The 14,065-nt window shown below is 34.4% G+C and overlaps 1 protein-coding gene across 2 annotated transcripts in view; it reads left to right on the forward strand.

The window, feature by feature from the left end:
• The window catches only part of SWIP (strumpellin and WASH-interacting protein), a 557,147-nt gene that overhangs the window by 393,476 nt on the left and 149,606 nt on the right, over window positions 1-14,065 (forward strand). For both annotated transcript variants that reach the window (XM_090402140.1, XM_090402141.1), the window contains one exon: window positions 8,802-8,891. In XM_090402140.1, the coding sequence (XP_090258266.1) occupies window positions 8,802-8,891 (90 nt within the window). The remainder of the gene's footprint in view (window positions 1-8,801; window positions 8,892-14,065) is intronic.

The following is a 14,065-nucleotide window of genomic DNA, read 5'->3' on the forward strand; positions in this document are numbered from 1 at the left end:
GGAGTACTATGTCATGCAGTAGAATTTAATCAATTTCTGCTACATTATCTAATCCGCTTAGTTAACATGAAAAAGCAGTCAGTGGCAGTGCTATCAGTTGACCTTACTCAAGCATTTGATATTGTCCTGCATCCCTTTCTATTCCACATCCTCCAGCAAATTGGTATAGGTAAAAAGCTGCTATCTTTATCAAAGGAGCCAATGCCAATTCAACTACCCCCGCCTTCTAGTGAATGGGTTTCTGTCAGATCTGGTCAAAATTCAAAAAGGAGTAAAGCAAGGTTGCCCTCTTAGTCCACTGCTCTTTGCATTGGTTCTTGAACCATTCTTACAGGAAGTCGACAATACACATGCTGTGTGAGGAATAACAGTTCCTTCAACTATGAAGGAAAATAAGGTATTACCATATGCCGATGATGTAGTGAGCACTTTGAAAGATAATAATTCCATATATATATTTTTTGATATTTCGGAAAAATTCAGCAAGATCAGTGAATTAACTACTAATGCACACAAGACAAAATTAAAAGTTTTTGGAAAGTGGGATCTTGGAGACATTCCTTTTGGACTAACCCCTAAGAGAGAACTCCTCAATTATACTTGGAATTCCATTCTCCACTTACCAAATATTACAAGTTCAAGAACTTATATACAAGAACCTAGAAACGTTAGAAGACTGGAAAATAGGGCCACTTTCCTTTTCTTCTGAAGCCATAGTACTCAAAACCATAATATTTCCTGCTTAGTTGTACATAATAAATATTACACATCACAGAAGCTGAAGAAAAACAATTATATAGTAAACCTGTGCAATTTTTTTGGTCCAGTCGATACCAAGAAGTTAAAAAGGAATTTCTTCAACTATCAAAGAAGCATGGAGGATTTGGGTTTCCAGTTTTAAAATTCTACTATTTAAGCAATAGTTTCAAAAATCCATAAAATATTGCAGACTAATCACACATGTGCTGACCTTCTCTTTGCTGGCCTGGTTGGTCAAGTGGTTAGCGTATCCTCTCTCCAGCCAAAAGGCTGTGGGTTCAAATCCTGCCTTGGGCATGGATGTTTGCGATTGTCTGTGAAAATAGTAGGGGTGGTCAGCGGTAGATGGCATAGATGGATGATGAAGGTAGTTGCGGTTAGTGGAGTGGTGGAGGCGGAGAGTTGTAGGGTGGGTGCCCTCTCTCGATGAGACTTTGGACTCCCTGGAGGTGTTACGTAATAATAATAATAATAATCATAAATGTCCAAAAGCTGAAATTGTTCGTGAATACTACAACACTTTGCGCTTAAACACTGTGGCATTGACATTCTTTCCATTAAAAAAAAGTAAAATTTGGTATAAAGAAATCTTTAATCTCTTTCGCTGCAAAATTCCACAGTTGGGTACTGACAAAAATACTTTGTTTCACGATTTGTGAAGTTCCAAGGATACCCTAGGGAGGGATCTTGCTTGCAGAATTGCATATGGCCACCTTCCAGGCAATACCATCAAATGAAGGTACTTTAACATTCTAGATCCAATCTGTGACATCTGTTACCAATTAGAAACAGTAGAACATGCATTCTATATGTTGTGCTGTTGCCCCCTCTTACCCTGCGTACTTGGAACAGATTATGTGATGTGCTGGGCATTCCATTACTTACAACAGAACAGGTTATTTTTTTTTTTGCAGTACCCACCACCTGTCAGCAATGGGAAGAGGATTTTTATTTTTATATTTAATCAATTAAAATACCATTCATGGAAGGTTAGACAGAAACATGGATTTGAAAACCAGATGACATCCAAATGCTTTATAATATTGTATTGTGGAAATTTTATTGTTCAGTCAGATGATTTTTTATTTGGAATAAAGCATTCCAGGAGATATCAAATTTTTGACTAGAGGGTGTAGTTCACCCACATTATACAGTATTCACCAGATGGGGATAAAATTCTGTCTATTTTTGCTATGAGAGGTTTTTTAAATAGTTCCATCATCTTAATTCAGTGTGGTCTTATAGTCAATTGCAGGAATGACTGGAGAGCAATCCTGGGCAGAGAAGGCCAACTCAAGGCAGTTAACTCAGATAAGGCTAACCACCTAGGTTACAGGTATGTATAATACATAGCATTATACATACCCATAAGGATATGTGCTTTCCATTATGAAATACTAAGGCAGGTGATGTGAAATCATTAGTATCTCTATACGAGTTGCCCCAGTTCTGATTATATTTGAGGTGCAAACTTTGTTTGCTTACACTTGGATGAAGGAATTAAACCAAGCATATAATTTCTTGGTATCTTTAATTTATAGAAGAGAGGATAGTCTCTCAAACTTTTCAGAGACTATCATCAGCAGCAGTAGTCTCAAACTTGTAATGGCTTTTGTAATATCATGATTTTCCACGTGGAGAGGTATTCAATGCATGATCTGTTAGTTTAGCTGTGATATTTTTTCTCATTAAAGGAGTAGGGCATGTAGTCTTCATATTATAGCATGCCTCCCTTATCCTACCTTAAATTACATGCAACATCATAGCAAAACTATTCTCATCCCATGTACTTTATTTATATATATATTTTTGAAATTTTTTATTTATTTATTTTTTCACTGTTGCATACATGCAAGCACGTGCAAAAGGCAAAAAAAAAGTAACACAACAGGGCTATATGTGTATGTGGGCAAGTGGTGTAGGAGAAAATAGAAGAAGAAACTTTTGTTTTATTAACAGCTAAAAATAGTATTCCTTTGAGAAAACAATATGAGGAAGGCTTGAAAAAAAAATATGGAATAAAAGAGAAAGAGGTTGGTTTTTGCTGAGTACATTGGTGTCCTAAGGACGAATTCTATTTCAAGATTACAACCACAAATTTAGACGAATCAGCTTGTGGCAATTTGCATAATTGACAATTTCATGTAAAAAGTGGATACACATTCAAATTTTTGAATTGTGCACAAAGAGGTCACATGGTAGCACTCGACAGAATAGAAGGCAAAAGGCTGTGCTGAGCACTTGAAGTAAGTTCTTTTCGTGAAGGAATAAAATTGCAAATTTGGATGTCTTGAAAGTTTGGAATCTCACATAGTGTTGTATTCAGGTTCTGGGCAGTAATTCAACCTAATGAAATATGTTTCAGATGTTTGGTAAGAGGTTGCCCTTGCTATACCACAGCCCATGAAGACCTACAGAGAATACTTCGACAGTGTCCCTCCCCACACTACTACTACTCAGACTTCTTGTCCACTCATGAATTAGCAGGGTATATAGTAGTGGGATTAGGTACCATTTGACCGGGAAGCCTCCTGACTCATTACTGACCAGTTTGGATCAGTTCACTAACTTGCAACTGGCTTGGGACACCACAGTTTTAACTGATCATCATCATCATGCATATCAAGGATTTAGGCCTAGCGTGGCCTGTTCCGGCCTTAGAAGTCATCGTTGAATCATTTAAGAGGACGTCCTGGTTTTCTTTTCCTAATGGCTTGTACTTTAAGGCTTGTTTTGGTAATCTTTCTATTTTCATTCTTTGAATGTGTTCCATCCATTTATGTTTATATTTTTTAATTTTTTCTGTTACTGATTCTTGGTTTAATTCTTTCATAATTTCTTTGTTTCTTTTGTGATCAAATAGAGTATACTTTGCAGTTTTTCTCATAAACTTCATTTCTGCTTATTAACCTTTGTTTGTCTTTTTGTTTTATTGTCCAGATTTCACTTCCATACAATAAGACTGATAGGGCTAATGTATTGTATACTTTTAGTCTGGTTTATTTTTGAACTAGGTTTGGTTTAAATATAGAGTTAATTACACCTGTTATTTTTAAATATTTTGCAATTTTTACGTTTATATCTTTTTCATTTTCATACATCCTAGGTAGTTAAATGAATTCACCTGTTCTTAGATCTTGTCCTTTAAAGGCCATAGTTTTTGATTTTTCTGTTGATACTATCATACTGTAATCTTTGGCTATCTGTGTGTGCGGTTAGCATAGTGGCTTTGCGCTTCGCAACCATATGCCTGGGGAAGGAGTTTCCCAAGTTTGATTCCCGTCGGAGACGTGAGGAACTTGAGGATCTTCCTCAGGCATAGCCAAGTTAGCTGGTCTTGGGCACGGGCAGTAGGGTTTTTTCCACCAGTTTATCTGGTGTTTTTTATCCCGCAAACAGGCAAACCAGTCCCGTGAACATATCCCCCAGCGGCAGACTAGGCGACAGGTTGGTTGGGAGTGGTACTAACAAGAAGTCGCATCTAAGTAACACAAGGACACTGCATAGCAGGTGGGAATAACGCGTAGTGAAAGAAGAAGAAGAATATTTGGCTATCTCATTTAGTTCTAAAATAGCTTTCTGTAAGTTATCTTCAGAATTTTTAATTATTATTTGGTCGTTGGCAAAAAGGAGAGTGTTTAAGTTCACAGTAGGAGAAAGTTTAATACCTTGATGGGAATTTTTATTCCATTTTATTATTATTTCATTTAGGTAAATATTAAAAAGAGTTGCTGAGAGGGGACATCCCTATCGGACCCCTTGGTTTATATCTCTTGTATATGATAGCTCATGATTTAATGTTATTTGTATTTGATTATTTTCATATATACTTATGATAGCTTTTAGGATATTATTTGGTATTTGTCTTTCTTTTAATATGTTAAATAAAATGCTTCTTTTAACTTTGTCAAATGCTTTTTCAAAGTCAATAAATGCAAATTGTGTTTCTAAATTGTATTCTCTTCTTTTCTCTATTATTCTTTGGCAGTTTTAGGCAAAAGGCTGAGTCTATACATGATCGTCCTTTTCTAAATCCATTCTGTACTTCTAACATAAAGTTTTCGGAGTATTTCATTAGTTTGCTATTTAAAATTCTACTATATATTTTGTAACAGGAATTTAGTATACTTATTCCTCTATAGATTTTAGGGTCATCTCTACTACCTTTTTTTAAAGATAGGAACCACAATTGTTTTTTTCCATTCTATTGGGGGGTTACCAGTTGAATAAATTTTATTTAAAAATAATAATAGTCTTTCTTTGAATCTTGTTCCTGCATATTTATATAGTTCTGAACCTAGCTTATCTTCTCCAGGTGATTTTCCGTTTCTTGTTTCTTTCAGGCTGATTTCTAAGCTTTTATTGCTTTTATTTTATTTTATTTTATTTCTAAGCTTATATGATTTCTAAGTTTTAACTGATGTGCCCTTGAAATGGAAGAGATTATGGGTTTCTGTTTGACATGGTCTTGAAGGTTATCACTCACATTGCATGGAGAACATCGTCTGATCAAACAGCATCTATGAAAATACCTACAAAAAAAGGCATGTCAGAAACAGAACATATCTGACAAAGTGATTGGAATGAGTCTTTTAGAGAGGTCATCTATTAAACAATTTGTCCTCTCTCTCTCTCTCACACAAACTACACCTCTTCAGTGTAGTATTCAGCATTTTTAGGTATGTTTTCAGTATTGCTACTGTATTCAAAATATGAGAACAGTGTTCTAAATAGTGGGTAAGTCTCGTTCTAATTCAGGCATTGATATATATATATACATACATATATATAGAAGACTTGGTGAACTACTGACCCATCAGTCTGCTATCAGTGATTTACAAAGTGTTTACAAAAGTCTTACCTCATAGGCTTTGTACGACTCTGTACTTAGCACAACCAAAAGAACAGGCAGGCTTTCGAAGTGGCTTTAGTACAATGGACCATATTCAAGTTGTACAACAGATTATTGAATGGCGTAATGAATATCAGTTACCATTTTGTCCTGGTTTTATTGATTATGAGAAAGCCTTTGATTCAGTAAAAACTTCTACAATACTTAAAGCATTACGAAACCAACAAGTGGAGGAGCCATACGTCAGGACCATCAAATAAGCATACACCAATGCCACAGCAGCAATTCATTTCAATGGAAAAATCTCTACTATGGAAATACAGAGAAGTATAAGACAGTGTGACACAATATCTCCAAAATTATTCACAGCATGCCTAGAAGAAATATTCAAACTTCTTGATTGGGAAAGGAAAGGTCTGAAGATAAATGGAAGATATTTAAGCCATTTATGCTTTGCAGATGATATAGTTCTTTACTTCAACTGCTCATAAATTAAGACTCATATCCAAGAACTCCAAATTGCTAGCAAAACAGCTGGACTAAAGATAAATCTAAAGAGACCCAAGTTATGTTCAATAGCTATGCCCAACCAGAAATAATAAAAATTAATAATGATGAAATTAAACAAGTAGATCATTACATATACTTAATACAACAGATATCAATGGAACAAAATATTATGGACAAAATTAAAAGACACATGATGCTTGGGTGGAAAGCATTTGGAAGAGTACATTCAATATTCAAAAGCCAACTACCATTATTCCTGAAAATAAAAGTTTTTAACCAGTGTATTCTTCCTATATTGACATATGGCTGTGAAACATGGACGCTAAATGTAAAGGAAATTCTTTACTCTACTTCTCCTCAGTCTTTTTAACATCCTGTCTTGAAGACCATCATCACTGGAATCCAATAACCATGCCACCAGCATGGCAAAGTAATCTGTGGGCATCTGGAAAGGGAGCTCCTGGTAGTCGTCAAAAATTAAAACAACACAATTTAGTATAGAAAGAAGTATGCTTGGTATCACAAGATTGGATCACAAAAGGAATACGTGGATAAGGAATCAAACCAAAGTGTCTGACATCATAGGAAGAGTGTAACATCTGAAGTGGGAATGAGCTGGGCATATTGCTTGAAGACAAGTAAAACCTTGGAGTAATCTTGGAAAGGCCTTCATTCAACAGTGGATCAACAATGGCTGATGATGATGATGATGATATATATATACATACACCCTCTGTCCAAAAAAAACCAAACTTTTCGGAATAAGAAGAAACTAGTGGTACCCACCTGTTGTAGATTTTTGTTGTCGAAAGTGGCAACCTTCATTAATGTTGTGTCACCTGTTTATGACATTTGTTTCATTAGAAGCCAAGTTATAGTGCCTAGAATAACAGTGTGTTTTGACAGACGGTCAGTCGGCACGATATTCATGCCATACGCGACAAATTCTCGCTATCAGTCTCTTCAAAACTTCGAGATAAAACTCACCATTGACCGTTTGGCCAGGCAGAACGAATTCTTTGTGGATAATGCCCTTGGAATCGTAGAAACAAATCAGCATTGCTTGACTTTGACTTCTCCAAGTGACTTTTTTTCGGATGCCCCTCTTCTGGTGGTCTCCACTCAGCACTCTGGCTCTTTGTTTTGAGCTTATATTCAAAACACTACGTTTTGTCACCAGTAACGATTGGTTCAAGGAAGTTTGAGTCCTTACGAGCTGTTTTAATGACGTCCTTGCAGTGTTCAATTCGATACATTTTTTGATCGTCGGTCAACTTGTGGGGAACAGATCACGAATTCAATTTACGCAGGCCCAAACTCTCGGTCAAAATGTTGTGAACAGTTGATTTTGGAATCCTCAATTCATCTTCAATCAATCTCACAGATGATTTTGGGTTTTCTTTGATGAAATCATACACTTTTTGGATGTTACCTTCGCTCAGTCCAGTTTTTGGACAGTCCAGCTTTTCGTCGTCCTCAAGCATCTCACGACCACTTTGAAATCGCTTAAACCACTCGTAAACTTGAGTACAGGATAAGCATTCATCACCGTATGCTTTTTGAAGCATTTGATGCTTTTCATAAAACTTTTACCAAGTTTAACACAAAAGTCAATCGTTCTCTGTTTAAAACTCATTTTCCGACCATTCGTCAAAACACACTGCCACTCTTGGCACTATAACTCGGCTTCTAACGAAACAAATGTCATAAACAGTTGACATGACATAATAAAGGTTGCTGCTTTCTACAACAAAAAGATACAACAGGTGGCACCACTAGTTTCTTCTATTTTCGAAAAGTTAGATTTCTTTTTGGACAGAGGGTGTATATTTGATACCAGTTATTAGAACTTGCACACATTTGCACTGTGCCTTTCATGCCATCATGTTGCTTGTGCTGTTTTTAAATAATCCATTGTTGTTAATGTTCTGTCTTATTCTTACTAGCCTTCCTGCCACTAATGATGAACTATAAATTTCAGGTTGAAATATTTGGCAATTAAAGCTTATTACTTTGATTGTTTCATTATCATTGTGCATATGTGTAATCTAGTCTTAGTATTTGTATTAGTTTTATGGCTGGACTCCAAGTGAGTTAATATGGAAATTGAGCATGGAACCTTTCAAAATCACTGTAGTCCTCTCTGGTGATAAATATACAGCATGTCCATATTTATGATGAAATTCAAGCATGTAGCCTGTTGGGTGAATAGAAGATATAGCATCCATGTGGACAATCAAGCTAACTTTTATATTTTTAAACTTTATCATTTTTTTTTAAGTTTAATGACATAAATCAGTGTAAAATGTGAAGATATCCAGTTATCATTTTTTTTCTTCCATGAACATCTTGTAAGCCTGCAGAAGCTAATCACAGAATTCTAAGCAGGTTTTCAAATATTTGTTTCAATTAAATTAATTTTAATAAATCAGTAAGAAATCTATTAATAATTAACAATGATTAATTGGGGTACAGATATCATATTAGATATGAATGTTATTTAGTTAAAATAAGATTTGGAGAAGTTTTTGGTTTTGCTCTTAATTGTATTTTGTAATATGCTTTCCATAAACTGCACAATTTTTTACTGATATGATTTGCAGCTGAAATATTATGCATATATTTATAAAGGTTTGAGATATATGAAATTCAAATATTTGGATTTTTTTTTTATTATTAGGTAAATTTCACATATCAGTTTTTGAGGAAAAAATTTTATATTTTTTCTCAGTTTCTGTATGATGAGCACATAAAATCTCGTTTGATAAAGGTAAGAATTTGTGTTTATGTACTGTTAAATATATGCTTAACTTTTAATAAAAACATAGGAGAAAAATATTAATCATATTTATAATGTCATCAAATATGTTTTCATGACTGGTAATTTTTTTTTTAATATGATATAAAATAAATGCAGATGGCAACTCAAAAGAAGATTTTTATTCCAAACCAGACACCATCTTGCATATTATTTCAAGACAAAGTGTTTCTTCTTGATGATCTCAGTGTTAAAGTTGGATGTGAATCAACACTTTGCAAATGAACTCTTAGGAAGGCAAATTTTGTAAGATCAAATTCAGATGGAATTCTCTTGACAGAGCATCTTCTTCTTCTTCAACCTTTTGGTTGCTGGACGAAGATCTCCCCCATGATTTTCCGGACCACTCAGTTTTCTGCCTCTCCCATCCATCTCACTACTGCAATTTGTTCCAGTTCATCCCTCCACCTTCTTCTCAGTCTTTCTCTTTGTCTTGCTCCATCCATTGGTCTCCACTCTGTTATTTATCTAGTCCATCTCCCATCACTGCATTTGGCAATATGGCCAGCCCATCTCCACTTAGCCTGTTTAATGTATTTTACAATATCCATGACACCTTTCTGAGATCTTATCCAGGTATTTATCTTACTATCTCTTAATGTTATTTTTGGCATACTTCTCTCCATACGATGTTGTGTTGTTCTCAGCTTTTTGTTTGTGGCTTCTGTTAAAATCCATGTTTCTCCTCCGTATGTTAGGACAGGAAGTATGCACTGGCCGAAAGCTTTCCTTTTTAGACTCATAGGGATGTCACTTCTGAATATGTCTCTCATTTTCCCATAAGCCATTCATCCAAGGTGAATTCTTCGTTCAATCTCTTTTCTTTGGCAATCCTCAAAGGATTGCCAAACAATTGGCCCAAGTATACATATGAAGTAACTTGTTCTATTTCATAGTTTTCAACTTTGACATTTCTATGGTTTATGTATTTATTCATCATTATTTTTGTTTTTTCTCTATTTATTTTTAATCTAATTACTCTGGAGGCTTCATTTAGCTGATTTAGCCTTTCTTCGATCTTCAGGATTATCTGCTATTAGGACAATATCATCTGCAAATTTCAGATGATGCAGCCTTTCTCCATTTATGTTTATTCCTTTTGTTTCCCAATCAAGGCTTCTAAAGACTTCCTCTAGTGCAGCTGTAAATAATTTGGGAGATATGGTGTCGCCTTGTTAGATGTTTTTTTTTTATTGGGAACTTTTCACTGTTTTTATATAATTTAATTACAGAAGTTGCATTATTGTAAATATGTTTTAGTGTTTCAATATATGGTTTCTCAGTTCCCTGGATTTCAAGTGCTTTTAGTGTTGCAGATGTTTTAACTGAATCAAATGCTTTTTCATAGTTTATATAGTCCAGACATGAGGGTTTATTGTACTCAATTGATTTTTCAATGAGCTGTCTTAATGTGTGAATATGGTCCAAAGTATTGTAATTCTTTCTAAATCCAGCTTGTTCACAGGATTGCATTCCCTCTATTCTATTATTTATAATTTTTGTGAAGACTTTATATATGGTTGGGAGTAGGCTTATAGGTCTGTAGTTTTTAATTTCTTCCTTATTGCCCTTTTAAAAAATTAATATTAGAAGTGAATTGTTCCAATTTTTTGGAATTTTTCTCTGTTTTAGGCATTTATTAAAGAGTTTAGTCAGCTGTTTGATGACAGGGCTTGTCTACCATAATTCCATCTTCTCCTGGGACCTTTCCATTCTTCAATTCCTGCAGTGCCATTTCCACTTCACCTTGTAAGATCTCAGTCTTTGTCTTCATAGAGTTCAGTATAAAATTCCTGAATTCTTTTGATTATTGCATCTCTATTTTTTTTATAAGTTCACCATTTTTTCCTCTTACAGAGCTATTTCCTTTGTTCCAACTGATAATGTTTGTCTTAGGGCCTTCATATTACTATTGTTTTCTATTGTTTCTTTAATTTTCCTAGTATTATACGATCTAATTTCATGTTTCATATTTACATAATTGTAAAACCATATTTACATATGGTTTTACAAATTTTTGCATATTCTATTTTATTGGTGTCATTCAAATCTCTTTTCATATATCTTCTTTTCTTTATCAGATCTAAGGTTTCCTGTCTTAGTTTTTCCTCTCTTTGGTGCTTTTTACACCTCCTATTTCTAGTGCACTATTCAAGATAGATTTTGTTGATATTTCATTAGCATCATGGATGATAATAGCTGTGTTTAACTTTTTTTAGTTCATTTTTGAGTGATTCTCTATAACAGCTTTTATTGTGGTAGAGGTTTTGTAGATTCACTAAATTGGATTGGCCCTTTTTTTCTTATGAGCTTATTCCATTCCCATTTTTTGTTGATCTATACTTTTGCCCTTACTAGTCTGTGGTCACTTCCTGTATTAATTGTATTAAGCACTTCGGTATTATTTATTATATATCTTCTGTTGAAGAGGATTAAGTCTATTTCATTGTAAGTTTGTCCATTTGGGCTTCTCCAAGTCCATTTTCGGTTGATTTTCTTCTTGAAAAAGCTGTTCATAATAAAGAGGTTATTTTCTTCTGAGAATCATTAGTAATGACAGAGTATACCAAACAAGATTTTGGCTTCAAAAGAATTTCAAACCATTGTGGTCACATCATAAGTCATATCTTGTCCAAACTGATGACTGTGATTATGTCCTTCTTACTAACCAATATGATTGCTAATGATTCTCGAACTTATCTTTTCTTCTTTGCCATAGCTACCAAGATTGCACCTAAGATGAGACTGATATGCAAACCCCCCCACCCACCCACATAGTCTTGTTTGATGCTCCAAAAATTCTGAAGAGTGCAGTTCCAGCAGCGTGTTAATAATAGATTGCCCACTGAATATCTTAGGTGTTAAGAAATACTGAATAGGCAGTTGTCTGGTATTCTTGTTATCTATGAATAAATGATTGGCTGTCTAAGAAACATCAAGATTGGTTTCATGAAATGGCAATGGAATCCATTTCTGATCAAAGTTTCCCCATTCCTGGCAGAATGACATGCCAGCTGCATTTTCAAGTAAAAGGCACATCAAGAAAATGCAGAGGTATAATGAAGAATATAACTCCTAAAAAATTGTTGATGACAAAAATTTAAGAAATCTCACCTTGCTGATATTATTATTATTTTCAAAGCATTCTAGACGTCTGATTCATGGTTTGAGTCTCTTCTAAGCAAAGACTGGATCAACCCTCTTTAGGAATGCTGTTGATGCTTATTGGTTGGAACATTTTGAAGATCTCAATCCCAACACAATTATAACTGATGAATTTCTTATTGATATTCGTGAGGAACCCATTAAGAATAACTTAATTCTCTAAGTTAAATATGCTATTAATATGCTATAAATACAAAAGCACTGCTCCTGTATTGAGATGAAGAACTGCTGCAGCAAAGACAGTAAAGAGTAATTATAATCTATAGTAAAAAGGTGAGGAGACTTTTTAACCTTATCAGACTACACTTCAGAACAAAGATAACCAAATGATTTTGCTGATGATCATATTGTTTCCTCTCATTTTAGACCGCACTTCAAATCATTGCTAATCATTGTTAAAGATGCACTAATCATAACCATCTTCAAAATAATAATAATTAATAGTACTAAGACAATCTTAGTACTATTAATTATTATTATTATTTTGAAGATGGTTATGATTAGAGCATATTGAACATCAATACAGGAGCAGTACCGTTATATTTAAAGCATATTAATAGCATATTTAATGTGCCAATTATCAAGCTGTTTTTGTACAATCTGTTGATGAAAAGATCTTCATTTTGAAAGGAATGATTCAACACCCTTACTGAGATTCTGAAAGAGAAAATCTATCAGGATCTCAGTGCTGTTTCAAGCCATTCTGTGCAACAGTCAGTATGATCTTCACTATAAGACAGCTTCAAAAGAAATGTCATGAACAAAATAAAATTGCCCATTTATCATGTCCTTTATTGAGCTACCAAAGATTTTGACTCTATTAACCAGGAAGCTTTGTAGAAAATTGTTTAAAAGATTGGTTGTTGAATTATTTCTATTGTGACACCATTATTGGAAATTCGGGAGATTCATTCAGTGTGAACACATGCATAAAAAAGCTGTATCTTAGCATTCATTGCTCTCTGCTGCAGCAGTTCTTCATCTCATTGATGGAAACTTCGTCTGGATGGCAAAATAATCTGTAGTAAAAAGGTGAGGAGACTTTTTAACCTTATCAGACTACACTTCAGAACAAAGATAACCAAATGATTTTGCTGATAATCATATTGTTTCCTCTCATTTTAGACTGAACTTCAAATCATTGCTAACATCTTCAGAGATGCCTATGAAAAAATTGGCTCCAGATGATTAATACTATGTGCCTGTTATTCAGGTGGTTCGAGTATCCCTGAAGGTTAACAATTTTTCTTTTCTTGGCAGCATCTCTTAGTAAATGCTGACGTTGATAAGGAAATTCATCATGATTTAAAATATATTAGAGTTTTTTTGAATACTGAGAAAATGTGTCTTTGAATATATCATCAATACAACCAAACTGTTGGTTTATAGAGCTGTTGTCATTCCAACTTGCTGTATAGTTTGAAATATGGGTGGCATACCATAGGCACCTGAAGAACTTAATGATGACTTAGAATATTTCTTAAGTTGTTTCATTGGAAAGGCAACCACACAAACATCTGCATTTTGACTGAAATAAATTACAGTAATATGGAGGAACTGATTACTCACTGCAAATATTTGCTGGATTGGCCACAATCATCCAAATGTCATATGCCCATTTGACAAATCAGATCATTTTCTCAGAACTGAATAAGGACTTGAGAATAAGAGAAATGCAAAAGAAGTACTTCTTGGATATCATCCAGGTAAATATGAAATATAAGATTAACACAAACAGCTGGAAAAGATCTGGTTCTAAGTTGTTTAAAATGCAGAAAGGGTATTGTCTACAGGATTTCAGTATTTTGAAACTGAGCAGTAGACCACACGAACCAGAAAGAGAAGAATAAAAACAGACCATTGGATCACACTAGGAAAATCATCTCACCCATTGGTGCCTCCTGGAAACATGCCATTGTGTGCTCATGCAGATCATGCATTGGTCAAATCAACCATTTCAT

This window comes from Typopeltis vanoorti, chromosome 12, assembly GCF_054136105.1.
Source record: "Typopeltis vanoorti isolate ZY-2024b chromosome 12, IOZ_Tvanoo_1.0, whole genome shotgun sequence".
Classification (NCBI taxonomy): domain Eukaryota; kingdom Metazoa; phylum Arthropoda; class Arachnida; order Uropygi; family Thelyphonidae; genus Typopeltis; species Typopeltis vanoorti.